Here is a 16,810-nt window from a genome sequence, read left to right on the forward strand (position 1 = left end):
CAACACATATTTTTGGTATCAAATGGATTAGGTAAAAATAAAAAAGAAGCTGTTAAAAAACTCTCTTTGGAGTCCTTCACTGTAGCAAAAATTTGTTACCTATAAATATAAAATTGTGGAGCTTTGACTGTGTTCACATTCAGACCCAACACTTCAGGCTCAATCCTGGAATGTTTTTGTTTGTTTTCCTGTTTACTTGTTGTGACAGTAGTGGTTAAGGAAGGCAGCAAGTTTAGGTTTTTTTTTTTTTTTTGACAGGATGACAAAAAGCAGTGTAAGATGAGTCCAGCTTATCCAGTCTATAATGTTTGTCTTTGTTTTAAAAGCGTAGATGAACAGTTGATGAGGTGAAAATGCAGGAAACAGAACGTGCGTGGATGTTCGTGTTGTGTTTGGGACAGCACATATGGATTTAAAATCACATCCCCAGTACAAGGAGCTTGTTCCAGTCGAGCTGAATGATGCTCTTAAAGATCTGGACATGAAATACAAATAACATCCCTCACTGGCTTCCTGGATTAAAGTCTATTTTCATAAGAAGAGGCACTTCAGAGTTTGCAGGATGTGATTGTAAGGTTCTTCTAACAGGCCACAATGTGATACTTCACTTCCAAAGAAATCAAAAGATCAAACTAAATGGACGAATTGACGACTGAAAGCTACTTAGACAAAAAATCATGAGGATAGTTGGCGTTTAGCAAGGCGTTTGACCTGAAATAAAATGTCCTGTCTCCTGTTCCTGTGAGCAGTTCCTCTGATGATCTGATTGACACCTTATTGTGAAATTGAACAGGAAATGATTGCCACAGTGATTATGGACAATTGCTAAGGCACCGGTCTTTCCGATTGGTGGACAGTTCCAATTCTTTACGTCCTCTCGGTCACATTTAATCCAAAGAAAATCCAGATATACAAACAAAAATGTTATATTAAGATTTAAAGTATACAGAAAAGATAAATAGTGCAAATGATGCCAGACCTTCAGTCTGTCCTTTTCTTTTCCTCCTCCACTGCTCTGTTGATTCTCAACCAAAGCAGAGAGGAGTAAAAAACAAGTCCTTTCTTTTTGCTTCTTTCTGTTGAGCAACAGCAATAAATATTAAATAAAAAAAAGTGTGTAGAATGGATCCTCTGGGTGAACTGTCCTGGACAGGAAGTGTAGGAAGGCCTTCAGCGTAAAATCTCCTCTGCTGGCACTCTGAGGTTATACCTGAGAACGATGCAGAGAAATAGCAGTTAGTCATCAGCGTATGTGTTTACTTCTTATTTAAATACATGCAATTATTCATAAAACGGGATGATGGGATTTAAATAAGATTTCTTTTCATAAAAAATCACATCGAATAACTGATGAAGCTGATGAATTACTTACACCACTAAACTAATGAGCTTTACATACAAACATACCATATCATTGGCACGTTTCACATCATGTTGTGGCCTTAGTCTGAGCAATCATCTTTACCCTAATTTATTTGTTCAGTAAATGAGCTAACATACTTACATTTCACTTTAAACAGATTTTTCTGCACACTAAGAAACTTGACTTTCACCAGTACAGTTCGCAAAGATTTTCTGATTTTATTGAAACTTTTTTGATAGCTGATGGTTTTGGCGCTAAAACCAGAGACTGGGAAACTTTTCAAGAGTGACATGTTATTAATCTGCATGGTTTGTTAGTTTCATGGTGAAATCAAATGTTTGGAAGCTGAACATTTCTGACAAAATGCACAAAATGTGAAGTTGTTAACTAAACTAACTAAATGTGTGCAAATAAATGAATTATCAGAGCGCTGTGATCTCGGCTTAATAATTAACAAACAGTCGACAGCTGACGACAACACACTGATTTAACACAGTGCAGCTGTTTTCACACAGCACTGAGAGCTGTAATCAATAACAAATCAGTTACTTTCTGATTTGATATTTTTAAATATTTAATTTTAAAGACATTGAGTAGCACTTTGGGTTGTTTGGACAGACTGTTAAAAACAACAAATTAATTCAATTCATTTTTTAAAATCTTATCTTTATGGTACTTTTCAGTTTTACTTGTATGTGATATGATATGATATGGAGCCTCAGACAGAACAAACATGAGACCAGATCTCACTGAGATTTTTCTTATTTGTGAACAACTGACACTTGATTTCTTCTCTTTCTCTTTCTTTTTATCCAGAAAAATGAGCAGACACCAAACAAACCAACACACACGTGTCCTCACCTCAGTGGCAAACACACACTGCTCCATCTGCTCCGGGATGATGAACACCGGGTGATACAGACTGTCCTTTGCAAAACTGAGAGGAGGGACGATGATGGACGACTCACACTTCTTACTGCTGGGGACACAGAGACGGAGAGGGACGGTTGGTACTTTGACAGAACGCAACACAGATGAGATAACAGAAGACAAACAGCTGTGACACGAACATGAGACAGACAGACAGACAGACAGACACAGGTGCTTACAGGTCAAACTTGTTCTTGGTCAGGTGCTGCTCCTCTTTCGCCAGGTTACAGTCAGCCATTTTGTTTTTAAACATTGCCATGTTGTCTCCGCCCTTCTCCACTAGTGCTGCATCCTTATTGGACATTTTAAAATGTCCTCCAGGGATGAGGAAGGCCTCCTTCTCCTTCAGGCTGCACAGCGGTGCTCCGGGCAAGCTCCCGTTTTTGGGTCCACCTCCACCGATTACTGCGTTGCGGTTGTTCACCGTCTCCAGGTCGTTCTTCACCGATGTGGCCATGGCTCTCAGCGCTCTGCCCCGGCGCAGCTGACGCAGGATGTGGACGGCGGCGCACAGCAGGAGAGTCAGCGTCACCAAGCCGAGGGCGACAGCAGCAATCAGCGCGGGAGGATCGTCACCATCTGGCGGTGGCTTTGTGTTCTCCCCATCGGTGACGGGGTACTCGCAGCGCGCGCCCATGAAGCCCTGCGGACACCGGCACACCGGTCCCGTGAAGTGAGTGTAACACGTGCCGCCGTTGTCGCAGGGGAACAGGTCGCAGGGACTGGCACGCACCGAGCAGTCCTTGCTGGTGAAGCCGAGCGTGCATGTGCACGTGAAGTCGTTGATGCCGTCGATGCAGGTGCCGGCGTTGCGGCAGGGGTTACCGGCACAGTCGTCAATGTTGGTCTCGCAGTGGGAGCCGGTGAAGCCGGGCCGGCAGCGGCACATGACACGCTTACCGAGGTCCAAACACTGAGCACCTGCGGACAGGAAGAGACAGGAAGGATGAATTATTAACACCTGAACACAAGACACTGACTGACAGGGTGAGAGACAGCTCATCACATCGCACTAAGGTGTCCTGCGCTGCAATCAATAATCTATGCAAGAGACGCAAATCAAGACAAAGGATTGTGGTCACAAGCGATGCAAGTGCTTCACAATAAAATGAAAAGAGCCAAAAAACCTACACAAGAGCATTAAAAGTCACTGTGTTGTGATGCCCTCAGTTCTGTCTGACAGGCTGCTACAGAGAGAAACAAACGAACGGCGTCAATGCGAGTCTGTACTGAAAGTTTGTTCCATGAATATCGTGGAAGCTTCCTTCAGTGTCGATAAACGAGGTGAACGTTACTGGGTGGCAGAGAAACTGGCGAACATCTGCAAAATGTCATCTGACGTTTAACTTGATGTAAACAGGAAAAATCAGGACCGAGAGCGGGGCCTTGGGGGACGCCAGAGTGTCTCTGCCAGCCTGAACAGGAAACATCTTACATGTCTCTTAAATGTCCTGCACATCAACTGCATGAACAGAGTTTCAGTGTGAAAGACGAATTAAGAGCTGATGGAGTTTTTCCACATCTTGAGTTAAGCTACATTTCATACATAAACCAAACAAAACCCTTTTCTTTAGGGTTCGCAGGAGTCCGGGAGGCACTCGTTTCTGATTGCAACAGAAACGATTCCAGTCTTAATGCTTTACTCCTCTGGACTCCCCAGAGACAAGGAGACAGAAAGGAGGAGGGCTGAGGATAGGAGGAATAGAAATGTGTTTATTACAGCTTTTCCTCACAACAGATGCTGCTCATCAGGAGGGAAATGTGGGTTTGATTAGAAACATCCTGAGATGTCTGCCATGTTCTCCTCAGTGAGGCTTACAGTAGTGAGCGAACTGGAGACTGAACTGACCAGCTAACTTGTTTAACGTCACCATTAATGATCCCTTTGTTTGGCAGTGACTTGATAACGAATACCTCTTGGTGAATATCTGCGAGACCCCCGTCCTGCAGCTGCTTAAAGCAAACGGGTCGTGTAGGGTCGACAGCCTGCAGGCTAAACGCTGTAAACACAAACTGTGCAAACAGCTCCATATTTGGTGGTTCTGTGAAGCTGCTGTGTTGCAACACTGCCAACACAGCGGAGCTACACTCTTTTTCTCCGTCAGGCTCGCTGAGAGGCAGGAATGACTGCAGATGGAAGATAAGCAGCTGCTAATGAGGACCTCGGGGAGGACTGAGGCCAGGACTCTCAGAGACGTCCCCGATTGGCGATAACCGCGTGCTAATTGTAGTATTCACAGATAAACTTTTATTTTGTGATGCCAGTTCTGTGAGTGGAGCCGTCTGATCCTGATTACAGGCAAAGACTCGGCAGGCTTTGACAGGCGTGATTTTCATCCTCTACTCGCCTGTTAATACAAATCCTTTGGCAGAAACTCGTGTTTTTGTCAGAAGTGTCACTGATCTTTCTGGTAGGAAAGTCAGACCTCCAGGACTTCTCATTCGATAAGCTGACACAAAACTGAACCAACACGGCTGATGTTTGGTCTGCTGCTGTGACAAGAACAGAACTGAACCAACACTGACTGAGGGATTGTTTCAGGTCTTTGCCAGGTGATCAAAACAGAAATGAAGCTAATGGCTGCCTGGAAGAAGCGAACTTTAAAATCTGATGGTTTGTGGTAGAAAAGCAGAACGTGAAGCGAATGGAATTTGCACTACATGAGGTAAACACACACAGGTTGCACGTACATTTTCGTGCAAAGTTATGGCGTGAAGCGCTGCTGTCAGGCCCTTTTGACACAGCAAGACGAGAGAGCAATGAGCCGTGGACCAGCCGGCCTCCCCCTGCAGTTCTCAGCCTGATAGAGCCGCCGGCGCCGGATTCTTGCCCGACACGCCAGGTAGCAACCAGGTAGAGGAAGAGAGACTGCGAGGTCTGAGCGTCTCCACGGCAACCACTAAAAACAGGCTTGTGTACAGCGGCAACAATGAGTGAAATGTTTGTGTTGTCAGACAGAAGGTGATAAGACATGTTCAGTGGCTCCTACGTGACAGTTCGGGAGTGTATCAGCCCTAACACACACACACACACACACACTCACACACACACTCACATATCTGATGTGAGGCTTTCACCCAACAACCCAAACATCTCTGCAGACATTTCTCACTTTACCTCCCAAAATACGCATCAAATCAAGAAATTTCATCAATGAAACAAAGTTATGATTTTAAGCAGTTGATCCAAAAGTCTGTGCTCACATGCTAAAACACATTTACATCGTCCATCGTTAGGACAGGCCAGCTGACTTCAGCTGCTTTTATCCACAGTAAAAATACAAATGAGGTCTTCTCATCCACACGAGATGTTTACATGTTTTGTGTGTCAAAGTCAAGACTCTCTTACTACAACCATCAAACCCACGGTTTTGGTGAAAACTGAGCCGAGTTCAGCTGACTCCTGCACTAATAAATATATACGATACACCTGCTTAGAATGAATGAGTGCGCAGCTGCTTGTAATTACTCCGTTTCACTTGTTGTACCCTGAGGATGTGCCGACACGTGCAGATTAGTTGTACACGAACGTACTACAGAAGTATTGCTGAGGATTATTCAGAGAAGTACTTTGAGGTACATAAGACATGTTCCAAACTGTCTTTCACAACGTTCAGGTGAAATCCTGTTCAGACTTGCTCCACTTTCCATCTGACTGTTCACTCTGATAAGAAGGCTGCTCACCCGGTTAGCAGCTCTGATCTAACGTGGATCAGGTCCAACACATCAATCCATCAGCAGTGGCCTTTAAACCGAGGGCATCGCTGCTGCTTTATGGTTATGCTGGATCATTACGGTCACTAAAGGTCAAACTGCTCCAGTTTCATGCGACAGGAGACGAAAAACAAAACTGCTTCAAGTGGAAATTCAACGTAAATTTGGTGGTTTGTGATTAATTAGTTAGGAGTTTAGTTAACTCAGGTTGAACCACTTCACAGAACTGGTTTAGTTCTTCTTCATACGTTGTTTTTCTTCAAGCAGATGTGCTCTCATTGTAACTGATGATTATGATTATAAATGATTACACATTAACGCATCAATATTTCTTTTTGCTGACCTTCAGTCTCTTGTCAGAGTTTATTATAATCTTCATTTGCTCTAACAAATTACGGCATCCCGCAAGGCTCAAGTCTTGGGCCACTCCTCTTTTAACTGGTGTAATGTCATGTGAGGGTAAATGTCTTTGTTTATGAAGCACAACTGAACATCTGACAAAGCTCATTTAGGGATATCCCGCGAGCCTGGCATCCCGCGAGCCTGGCACCCCGCGAGCCTGGCACCCCGCGAGCCTGGCACCCCGCGAGCCTGGCCCCTCACCCCTCCTCCTGAACCTGCTGACTGCTGCTTGCTGCCTTGTAAAGCTTGTGTGTTGCTGCGTTACGTGTTTGCACGTGTAACACGGCATCAACGCGTCACCTCCGGTCCCGTCCTGCCGGCTGGTCCGCTGTCTCCTCACAGAGACGTCCACTCAGCGCTGTTACTACGTCCACTGCCAGCTCAGAAGCGAACAGCAGCTCCTCGCTCCAGAATCACACCTTTCGCACAGGAAGGTGGAAAAACAGAACAGCATTCCCACCCTGAATGGGACGTGTTTGTTTCATCCCACCAACTACATTAAATTTCAGTGTGAAGCACAGATCTGCAAGCGCTAGAGCAGTGAACATGATACGAAACTCATGTAGATGAGACTCATGAAGAACGGTCCATTTCAGAATAACACAGATGACTGGATTATACTGATCCATCAGTGTGTTCTGAGATGGAGTGCAGTACAAGTACAAAGCAGCACAAAGCAGCACAAAACAGAAATACTCACGTACAAGTACCTCATACTAGTGCTTAGTGTAGCACACTTACTTTCCATCATTAGAAATTGGGTTTCCCATCATGCTAGGTGATGCCAGCTAGTTAAGCTAACATTATGTGTTAGCACATCATTTCGGTCGTGTTGTTCTGTGAACGTGCCGACGGGCCCAAAGAGCCGTGAGGGGGAACCCTCAGCAAGCCCAGAACAGACATACGCTGTGTTTATCATACAGGCCACTCATACTGCCCGCCTGCAAGCTACCTGTTAAAACACACCTGACAAGATCGCAGCGTGAAGTTCGGGCACACTTCATTAGCTTTTCCTGCGTTTTGCCTTCTGACTGGCCGGCTGCCTCGTTTCTGCTGGCCACACGGGTGTCCGGCACAGCGTGCTGCGGGCGAACATGATGGGCGTGAGAGTCCAGCGGTTCACCCTAAAGGCAGAGCCTCTTGTGTCGTTGCCAGCTCTTCATTCACTGATCAAACTCTGTGTCGAACGTTAATGTTCACTACCAAAATAAAAGTTTACATCCAGTTTCAATAGACACATTCACCGAAGTTCACGAGTCACACGAATGACCTCAATGGCAATAAAAAACAGCGATTGTCACGCTGAGCGTCTGCTGGAATGAATCTTCTGCAAACCTCCGCTGTGGCATCACTCAGCCGTACCAGCCTGGTCTTGTAAGTAGTTTGATACTGACTGACATCAGATGAACTGTGGTAAGTTTAGTAACTGACACAGCACACAGCAGAATGTGTTCAACTGCAGAGCTGCAACAAAACAAAAACTATCAAGACTTCGCCCTGAGGGGCCGTCGCAGCTTCAGGGCCGTTTCACAAAAACAGGATTGTGTGAAGAAATCCAAGCTTGTGCGCTCATGATGGTCTGTGCTTGTCAAACTGTGAAAAAGTCTTGAAACAACCTGCAGCAGGAGGATCCAGTCAGTGAGAGTGAAGATCGACAAACAGATTAACTACCAGAGAAAAGCCTCCAACATCTCCACAGGTTTGTTACCCACAACAACCAAAGTTCCTTCAAAAGGATTTTGTTCGTCTTTTCTTTTGCACCACCTGAGCCGCTCAGCTTCACCTCAACCAAATATTAGAATATTTCCAATATTAGAACTATTAGAAAACCCAGAATCCAAAATGACCAAAACATCCACTCACATGTGAAGCTTTATCATCTGCTCCACCTGCATCCAGGTCCCTCATCTCCAACACCCACATCTGCTTAAACCACTTTCACAGGTGGGTTCATATACACAACTTACAACACACACACTACAGCCGTAACAGAGAAGGTTTTGGAAGTTTCTATCTGATTACTTTGACCAAGAAACTCACTGCTTCTAAACAACTCAGGCTCGTCATGTGCATGCGAGCCACTAAGCAAACACATTCTGCAGACTCGTCCATATCTGCAGCTGCTTCGCTGGGACTGACAGAGGAACTGATAACACAAACACGGGCTGCCTGAAAGTCTGAACTTGTGGAAAGTCACCGAGTGCCACTGAACTGCATCAACTGCCTCCACTTGTCTGTGTAAACTCACGTATCAGAGACTTGGCTGCTGTTTTGCGGCTCAGCTGGCAAGTGCTGACAGAACCTGTCAGAGCGTTTCAGAGCGAATGCTGTAAGTTCAGCATCAGATTCATTCAGTCCCACAAACCAGAGGCAAACAGCTGCACCTCCACACTGCAGGATGAGTTTTACGCCAGACAGACTTCGTTCGACAGCACGTTCACACTGAAAAAGACATGAATTCCTAATATCTCAATATCAGGTCGGCAGCTTTGTGTTTCACAAAGGCACACCTGAGTTTATGATTGCTGCACAAGCTAAGCTTCTCTGAGTGCTCACTTATGTGAATGCTGAATCCACACACGAGGCTACAAAAAAACAAAGCAGCAACACAACTTCATCTAAATTTAGCCGTGAAGCTGAGAGCTGAATGAAGAGGTTTGTTTGGCATGACGTGAAAACGGGTGAAAGGTGGTTTGTACCATTTGCGCAGGGGTTGCTGCTGCACCTGTCGAGCCTCTTCTCGCAGTTGGAGCCTGTGAAGCCGGAGGGGCAGTAGCACCTGTACCCGTCGGCGCCGTCCTCCATGCAGGTTCCTCCGTTGTAACATGGCTGCTCTGCACACGTCATGAGGCTGGTCTCGCAGTTCGCCCCGTAGAAGCCTTGAGGGCACGCACACGAATACCCGTTGACCAAATCCTGGAGGAGGAAACAGGGTGAGGGTGTGAAGATTTCCCAGTCCAAGTACAGCTCTGTTTTCAACTGTGATTCTGCTTGCTAAATGAGCAAAACGCCATGAAAGTCGATCTAGAGGTTTTTGAGGCTGATCCAACAAAACGTTCTTGATCTCAGTGAAGATGAATCTGACAGGCGATGGCTCCATCAGATCTCATGCGCTCACTTACTTTGCAGCTGCCGCCATTCATGCAGGGGTTGCTGTCGCACTCGTTGGTCTCAATCTCGCAGTCCTTGCCGGTGAACCCGGGCCGGCAGGTGCAGGTGTAGCTGCCCTCGCCGGTGTTGGTGCACGAGGCATCGTTCCGGCACGGCTTGTGGTTGGTGCAGTAGTTCAGGTCTGCAGAGAAGAAACGGGAAGAGAGCAACAGTGAGGTTACTAACTAACTAACTCAAATCAGCATCGACTTTAGTGAACATGAGCCACAAAAGGTGGCGTCTTCAGCGAGAAGAAAGGAGGTGGTCCACTTGGGGGTCACGCTGACGTGATCTCTTATCTTACAGTTGGTGTCCTGTGACTTTCTTACTCTTTCTTGTCCTGCATTACTTTTATTACATGATGAGCAAACTGCTGTCTACAAAACTGAAATGAGATCTTTACAAAGAACGGCAGGATCACGAGTTAAATTAACGATCTGGGCTTCGCGTGTCTGATAGAGTGAAATGCAAATAACCTTATTTGAAACTGACAAATTAAATCTGCAGCAGGTGGTGAGATTTACAGCTTCAGTTTGCCACTAACTGAAGCATTTCAGCAATAAACTTTGTTAACACAGAGCCATAAAACCGCTCGTTTTGCAAAGTGTTTCCAAACCTGCGTTTGCCTCAGCTTTGGCAGGACCTGAATGTCTGAAGTTCTGCTTCCCCTGTTGGTGGAGAAATCTTAGTGTGTTGCCAGATGTTAAAATGATTGGTTTTATGAGCTCAGATTTTCAGCTTTTTTGTTTTGTAAGCTTTCATAATCAAATCCGAATTTACCTGAGACTGGAAAAAACATCTGCAAACAAAGGAGGAAAGGGAACGTTTAAAACGAATGTTAGATTTTACAGTCTCACAATCATAAAAATAAATAATAGAAATCATGGGACAAAGGCTGAAAACCTGAGAGGTCTCACTGCGGAAAGACTGGACGTGGACTGACACTGAGACGAGGATCAGTTATTGGTTTGCAGTATTTTGGACCAACGTGAACAACAGCTGAGCAGAAACAAACAAATACGCTTTGGCTTCCAGGCCTATTCAAAAACAGTTTCAGCAGACCTGAGACCCGAGGACTGAGGGAAAACTGGTGCATCATCAACATAACAACAGTAACATGAACACCAATAATCAGATGAAGAACAATGAAGTGGCAGAGGACCAAGGAGAAAGCCCTGAGGAACACCACAAGCTGCATATCTGAGAAATATGGCAGTCAAGTTAACTTTTAAAATCATGAATTAATTAGCATTAATTATCACCTGCCTCAAGACAGTCTGAGGTTTATTTTAATGCCATAGAAAAGCAGCTTCTGTGGTGGGACTTGGCTATTTGTCTGGCGCATTTAAACTCTCAATTCAGTTCAACGACTGGAACTGGGTTAGGGATTACCGTACTCTTAACTGTTTGTATCGGGTTTTGAACTTAAAAAGGGTTCCAGCATCGCATGTTTAACAGGAAGGACAGCCTCAGAGTTAACAGCACAACTTTCTGCGCTGAGAAGGACGGGATGTTTATATTTATTATTATTTTATATATTAAAAGTATTTGATTTTGAAAGGCAAACACCTGCACAGCTGCCACACCTGCTGCTGTCTTTCACTGTAATCTGTGGTTTACTTTAACCGTGTTTAGCTCGTAGCAACTGTCGCTCTGTGACACTAGTTATTAAAACTGATTGAGTTATGTATCAATAAACCTGCAGTGCAGCCCAGCAGAGGAGTACAACAACACAATGTGAGGACATTTATGAACTGGTTTATAGAGGACACAGAAACTGGCCAATCAAAGTGCCAGCACCGTCTTGGAAAATACCGACAAACATGCTGGCTGTTTGAAAACAAAGTTGCAGAGATTTGAAATTTGCTTGCAAAAGTCACTTCATTACAGTCGACATCCTGTCTCCTGACATTTCCGTTAAATACTGCATTACTGACGAGCTGTAACAGTGAAGTCCGGAAGGTCCGGTACCTTTATGTACTGCTGGGAAGACCCGACATCTGAGAACTCAGAACTACGCTGGCACAAAATTAGTCACAAAAAGTTTGAATTAATAAAATTTAAAAAATAATATCCTGCACTTGGAGTCTTTGCATAAACGATGGTTCACAAGGAGGTTTTTCCTGTTTTTCACAGAAAAATCAGGATAAGCTCCTAAAATCAGATGCTCTGATTTGGTCAAAAACACATCGAATTTACGAGCTGAAACAACAGAAAAACAAAAACAGATCAGTGATGTGATCCTTTCATTTGTTTGTCTTGTTTGCTGCCCCTTCCAGTCCGTTGTCGAACCTCTAATCAGCATTTTAGTTAAATGTAATTAATCTCATCACATAATTTGTGGCTCGGTAGGTGCAGTTAACTTCCGGTCACTAAGTGCCTCCTTTTTGTCCTAAAACTGATGGAAAACTGACAAAAGCGTGCGGCACCAGTGGGGCCGACCGGTCGAGCCGCTCTTGGAGGGTGAACCCACCTAAGTTGCAGTACAGGCCTCCCCAGCCCTCCTTGCAGTGGCACTGCCAGGGCTGCTGGCAGGTCCCGTGCTTGCAGCCGGGGTGTCGGGTGCACTCGTCGCAGCGCTCGCCCTGCCAGCCCTGCCGACACACACACTCTCCGGGAGACGAGCAGGTACCGTGCTCCTCGCTGCACCCCGCCGCACAGATGGCTGATGGGAGGAGGACAGGAAGCGCAGGGGGGGGGGGGGGGGGGGGGGAGTCAAAGGAAGAGAGGGAAAGGGAGAGAGGGGGAGGAAGAAGGAGAGAATATTACTGTGAGTCTCATGTTCTTCATCAGAATCACAAAAGCCTCACACAGAAGAAGAAGAATCACTTTATTGGCAGCATTTATATTGTTACATGCATTTGACCCATCCTTAGCTGAACACACAGCAACACACAACACCCAGCAAACTACATGCAGTGAAACACACACAGGAGCAGTGGGCAGCATCAAGCGCCCATATTGGGGGTTAAGTGCCTTGCTCAAGGGCACAACTGCCAGCTAATAGAGGCAATTGAGTGTTAATCACTCCACCACACCCAAATTTTTTCCTGCCCGTCCGGGAGGGGAATCAAACTGGCGGCCGTCTGATCACAAACCACTTCTCCAACCCCTAGGCCCCGGCTGCCACTGTAGCCCTCACACACTCACACACACTCACACACACACACTCCCTTGTGCTTGTTAAGTGCTGGGGGAAGCAGCTGGCCCACACAACAAAAGCAACACATGCCGTCTCTTTTCACGCAAGGCAGCGCACATTAAGCTCCAGCGCGTGTCCCTGTTAAAGCAGGAGGGCTGGGGGCCGACCAGGGGCCGACCAGGGGCCGACCGGGGGCCCATTGTTGTGCTCAAAACAAAAGGAGCAGACCTCAGAGCCAACACACACACACAGTGGAAACAGCAGAAGCTCTAAGATCTTTTTTGTCCTCCACAGCCAGCGATGGCGTTGACAACTGCTTGACTTAACAATTTCAAGGCCATCAGACAAATAAAAGAAGCGCCAAGAGTCCTTCAACACCCCCTCCCAACACACACACACAATCCGCAGGAACGGAATGAAAACGGAAGGAGAGGGGGGTCACATCACTGTTTTCACAGGAGATGCTGGTGCTTTGGTGAGTCTGAACCTGGCTGGTTCAGCCTGACGGACGCTTCCGGACGGGACAAACGTCACCACGTCAGGGTTACAAACAGAAACCAAAGGAAGACAAAGTGTCATGGCTGAGCACTGAGATGGAACGATACGATCAGAGCAGCGCCTTAAAGGAGCATTCTGCTGCTCTTCTGACTAAACCTTTTCTTCCATGGCTATGAGCTGTGAGGGGGAATCGGCAGTAGGTGAGGTGTTCAGTGAAGCAACACTTACGCTCAGAGCAGTACTCGCCCTTCCAGCCCTCCTGGCAGCGGCGGTTCCCGTCGCTGTCGCAGGTGAAGTGGCCGAAGGTGTCGTTTCGGGGCCGGCAGTAGGCGGTGCAGCCCTCGCCGTGGTAGTGCTCATCGCACACCACGTGGTAGGAGTAGCGCAGCTCGCTCTGGTTGCCGAAGTGCACGTCTTGGGACCACTCTTCGCCGACTGTCAGCCTGCGGCTGGTCGCCACCCGGCTGATGAGGTTGTTCTGGTTCTCTGTGGGAATGAGGGGGCAGGATGGTGAGAACTCACATAACATCCTGAGAACGTGTTGAACAGAAAACGTCTTTCGTACTGCGTAACCTCCTGTGGAGAGTTTGTTGTTGTTGTTTGTTTGTTTCTCAACAGCACTGAAATCTGCTGCTATTCACACCTGAACTCCCGAGAACTCTGCTGTGTGTGTGTGGTGTCAGTGGGGAAACAGGGCCGCTGTCGCCGCCTGGCGGTGACGCAGCGACACTGCAGCTCACCTGTAGACTTGAGTACGGACGACTCCGCGTTCCAGGCTTCAATGATCAGAGAGAAAGTGCCCTGAAATCAGTCAGACACGATCGATTAATGATTAATGACCGCCACCAGGACGACTGCGCGTGCATGTGCGTTCCATAAATGTGTGTTTAGACCCGCAGTACAGCCAGGGTTTAATATTAATTCATCCTTCTGAATTATTTAAGCCGGGTTGGAGCGTAGCCTGAGTGTGACGTGAAACACGCAGCTCACTGCCGGACTGAAGGTGTTAAAGCTTCTGAGAAAAGAGCACGTGTGGCTTCCGTCACCTACCGGCCACTTGAACGGGAAGGACACCCTGATGGGCGCGCTCTCGGAGATGGAGCTGGAGTCGGCGCCGAAGATCTCGGAGAGATTGCTGCCGTACGGGCACGACGGCTCCGGGCTGTTGACGTCCTGGGACTGCCCGAGACACGCGCGGAAAAATATCTGGCACTGCTGGGACGGGGAGCGACAGACGCCCCGGGAGCTGGTGAAGGAGTCGATCTTCAGCTCGAAGACCCCAGAGGAGAGAGTCTAATGGGGGGGACAGAGGGGGGAGAGAAGGGTGAGTCAAACAAAACCTCAGCTGACAGGAGAGACTGATGCGTAGAGATGGAAGCAGATGCACAAAACACAAATAATCACAATCAGACAGACACACACGCAGTCTGATCGCTGCCGCGCACGATGGAAACGCAGCTGCAGCTCCGGTTCTTCTGCAGACTTGAATATCTGTGGCCTGCGACTCTCTGCACCGCATCGTTTACCGGTTAGACATTCAGAAGTGAGTGAACTCAAAATGCAAATAATTTAGGATCCGCAGAAATGAAGGAAAAGCAGGAGAAGAACTCGGCGCGCCGCGCGTAAAAACGCACGTCCTCAAACCTCCCCGCTCTCCAGCGCGGCACCAAAGAACAAAAAACACCAACCCGAATGGCTTTCCCCGCGTGTGCCGTCAGTGCTACTCACCGTCTGCGTGGATACAAACAGCAGGAGACACGACAGGAACAAGCGCGCCATGTCGGCTCAGAGCGTCCGGGGCAGGAAGCGCCGCAGGTCCACGGGAGGTTAATAAGTGCGCAAAATCCCAACGTGTCCAAAGGGAACGGAGACGTCAGCTGAGTGAATCAAAGCGCTCCGGGAGGAAGGAGAGAAGTTAGAGGAGCAGTCGGTGTGAGCGTGTCTGCGGGCTGGACGGAGAAAAGAAAAGGGACGAGAGAGGAGATCCGCTCGGCTGCTGAACTCTGGACTGTGGCAGCTCCAGTCACACCTCGGCTTTATAGGAGGAGGAGGAGGAGGGACTGAGGGCCGAGCGGGGGAGGGGGTGTGTGGGGGCTGCAAAAACTATCCACCTGAACAACATTTCCTCCTCCTGCTGCTGTGCTGCACTGGACTCGCTTCAAAGCGAAAGTTTTCCTCAACTGAAACAAAAAACGTAACGAGGGAAACTTCTGGTCAAACAGGAGGAGTGAGAAACCACGGCCGAGCCGCGCACCAGCCGCGGCAGATTCCCATCACTGCGGTGTGTGTGTGTGTGTGTGGGAGAGAGAGTGTGTGTGTGTCTCTGATTTCCAGGCAGTCGTTGGCTCCTGTTGGTGTCGACCTGCACAGACTTGAACCCTGAATCTGCAGATAAACTCGTCGCTCGTCGCCGCGTGACTTGACTTTAAGTTTAAGTTGTCCATTTGAAATGTGTGCGAGCTGCAGTGTGTGGGGAGGGGGGCATTTCTTGATGTTTGGAGTGAGGAGTCTTCTAAAGAGGAGGAGGAGGAGGAGGAGGAGGAGGAGGAGGAGGAGGAGGGGGCTGGTGGGGGGTTAACAGCCCCCGCTTTGATTCGCTTTCACCACCGAAGGGGACAATCAGAGCAATAAAACAAACTGCCAGGCGACAAACGCTCCTTTTACTGCCTCCCTCTGGTCAGCGGCAGAGCTTCACCTGTCGACCACAAACCGCACGCGCACGCACACGCACACGCGGAGGCTTGACTGTGAGCCGTGATGGACGCGACAGACGCCACAGTCACTGAGGAAAGAAAGAAAGTGACATATTTTGTCATTGGAGGGAACTCACTCCAACGAAATTCTGCATTTAACCCACCCAAGTGACGTGCACACACACAGCAAACCCAGTGGGGGTTAGGTACCTTGCTCAAGGGTACCTCAGCCATGGACACCAGCGATCCACCGGTTACGGGTCCGATACCCTAACCGCTGATCCACATCTTCCTCCTCTCTCTCTCTCTCTCACACACACACACACACACACAGTTTCATGTACTTTGAGTTTTTCATTTCTACTGCATCTCTGCCTGCGCTGTACTGCAGTACACTCGTCTGAGTCAAACCGTAGTATTTGTACAGGAGCGTGAACAGCCTGGAGTCACGTGACACGCGGCGTCAGGTTGTGTCTGACACAGGTGAGTGAGTAAGTGTTGCCCTCTCTTTCTCTCTTGTCATTCTAATGAGAGCAGCGCGTGCCTCTGCTGGTCCTGACCCCACCCCCGGCACGAGGCACGCTTCACATGCACGCGCGCGCGCGCACACACTAAGCCTCCTATTGTTACCCTGTTTGTATCCAGACGTGTGTGTGTGTGTGTGTGTCCTCTGGCTGCTTCACACTCATGAATAATGTGATACACGCCCGCACGCGGCCCGTAAACAGCGAGTCAAACAATGAATGAAAGTGTCCTCCGCACGCGGGCTCATCGGCGGGAGTTTGTCCACCACAAACAACAGCAAAAACACCAAGAAGAAGAAGACACACGACAGCATGACTGAAACAGACGTCAAACTGATCTGGAGTCTGTTTGAACGTCGCTGTTACCTGCCGGACGTGACAGGTGTGCGCCACG

General features: G+C 47.8%; 1 protein-coding gene across 2 annotated transcripts; it reads right to left on the reverse strand.

Moving 5' to 3' along the window:
- Positions 1-214: 214 nt before the first annotated feature.
- On the reverse strand, positions 215-15,222 carry dlc (deltaC). Of its 2 annotated transcripts, none has more exons than XM_046390133.1 (10): positions 14,928-15,222; positions 14,250-14,492; positions 13,940-14,000; positions 13,428-13,685; positions 12,033-12,224; positions 9,532-9,701; positions 9,109-9,325; positions 2,473-3,214; positions 2,225-2,339; positions 215-1,210 (listed from the first exon to the last, which is right to left on the reverse strand). In XM_046390133.1, exons 1-10 carry the CDS (start codon positions 14,976-14,978, stop codon positions 1,205-1,207), a joined length of 2,055 nt encoding a protein of 684 aa, XP_046246089.1. In that variant the 5' UTR covers positions 14,979-15,222; the 3' UTR covers positions 215-1,204. The 2 variants fall into 2 exon arrangements, with proteins under 2 accessions (XP_046246089.1, XP_046246088.1); XM_046390132.1 differs by having other exon boundaries at positions 2,225-2,342; positions 14,928-15,221.
- Positions 15,223-16,810: the final 1,588 nt, after the last annotated feature.

The sequence above is a fragment of the Scatophagus argus genome, chromosome 5, assembly GCF_020382885.2.
Source record: "Scatophagus argus isolate fScaArg1 chromosome 5, fScaArg1.pri, whole genome shotgun sequence".
Taxonomy (NCBI): Eukaryota; Metazoa; Chordata; class Actinopteri; family Scatophagidae; genus Scatophagus; species Scatophagus argus.

Bases quoted from the DNA above. Each gene is read 5' to 3' on its own strand.
- dlc (XM_046390132.1), bottom strand. From the start codon at position 14,978: ATGGCGCGCTTGTTCCTGTCGTGTCTCCTGCTGTTTGTATCCACGCAG. The intron at 14,001-14,249 runs GTAGGTGACGGA...GACTGATTTCAG, and splicing joins CCTTCCCGTTCAAGTGGCCG to GGCACTTTCTCTCTGATCAT. The intron at 2,343-2,472 runs GTAAGCACCTGT...CTGTGTCCCCAG, and splicing joins ACCAAGAACAAGTTTGACCT to CAGTAAGAAGTGTGAGTCGT.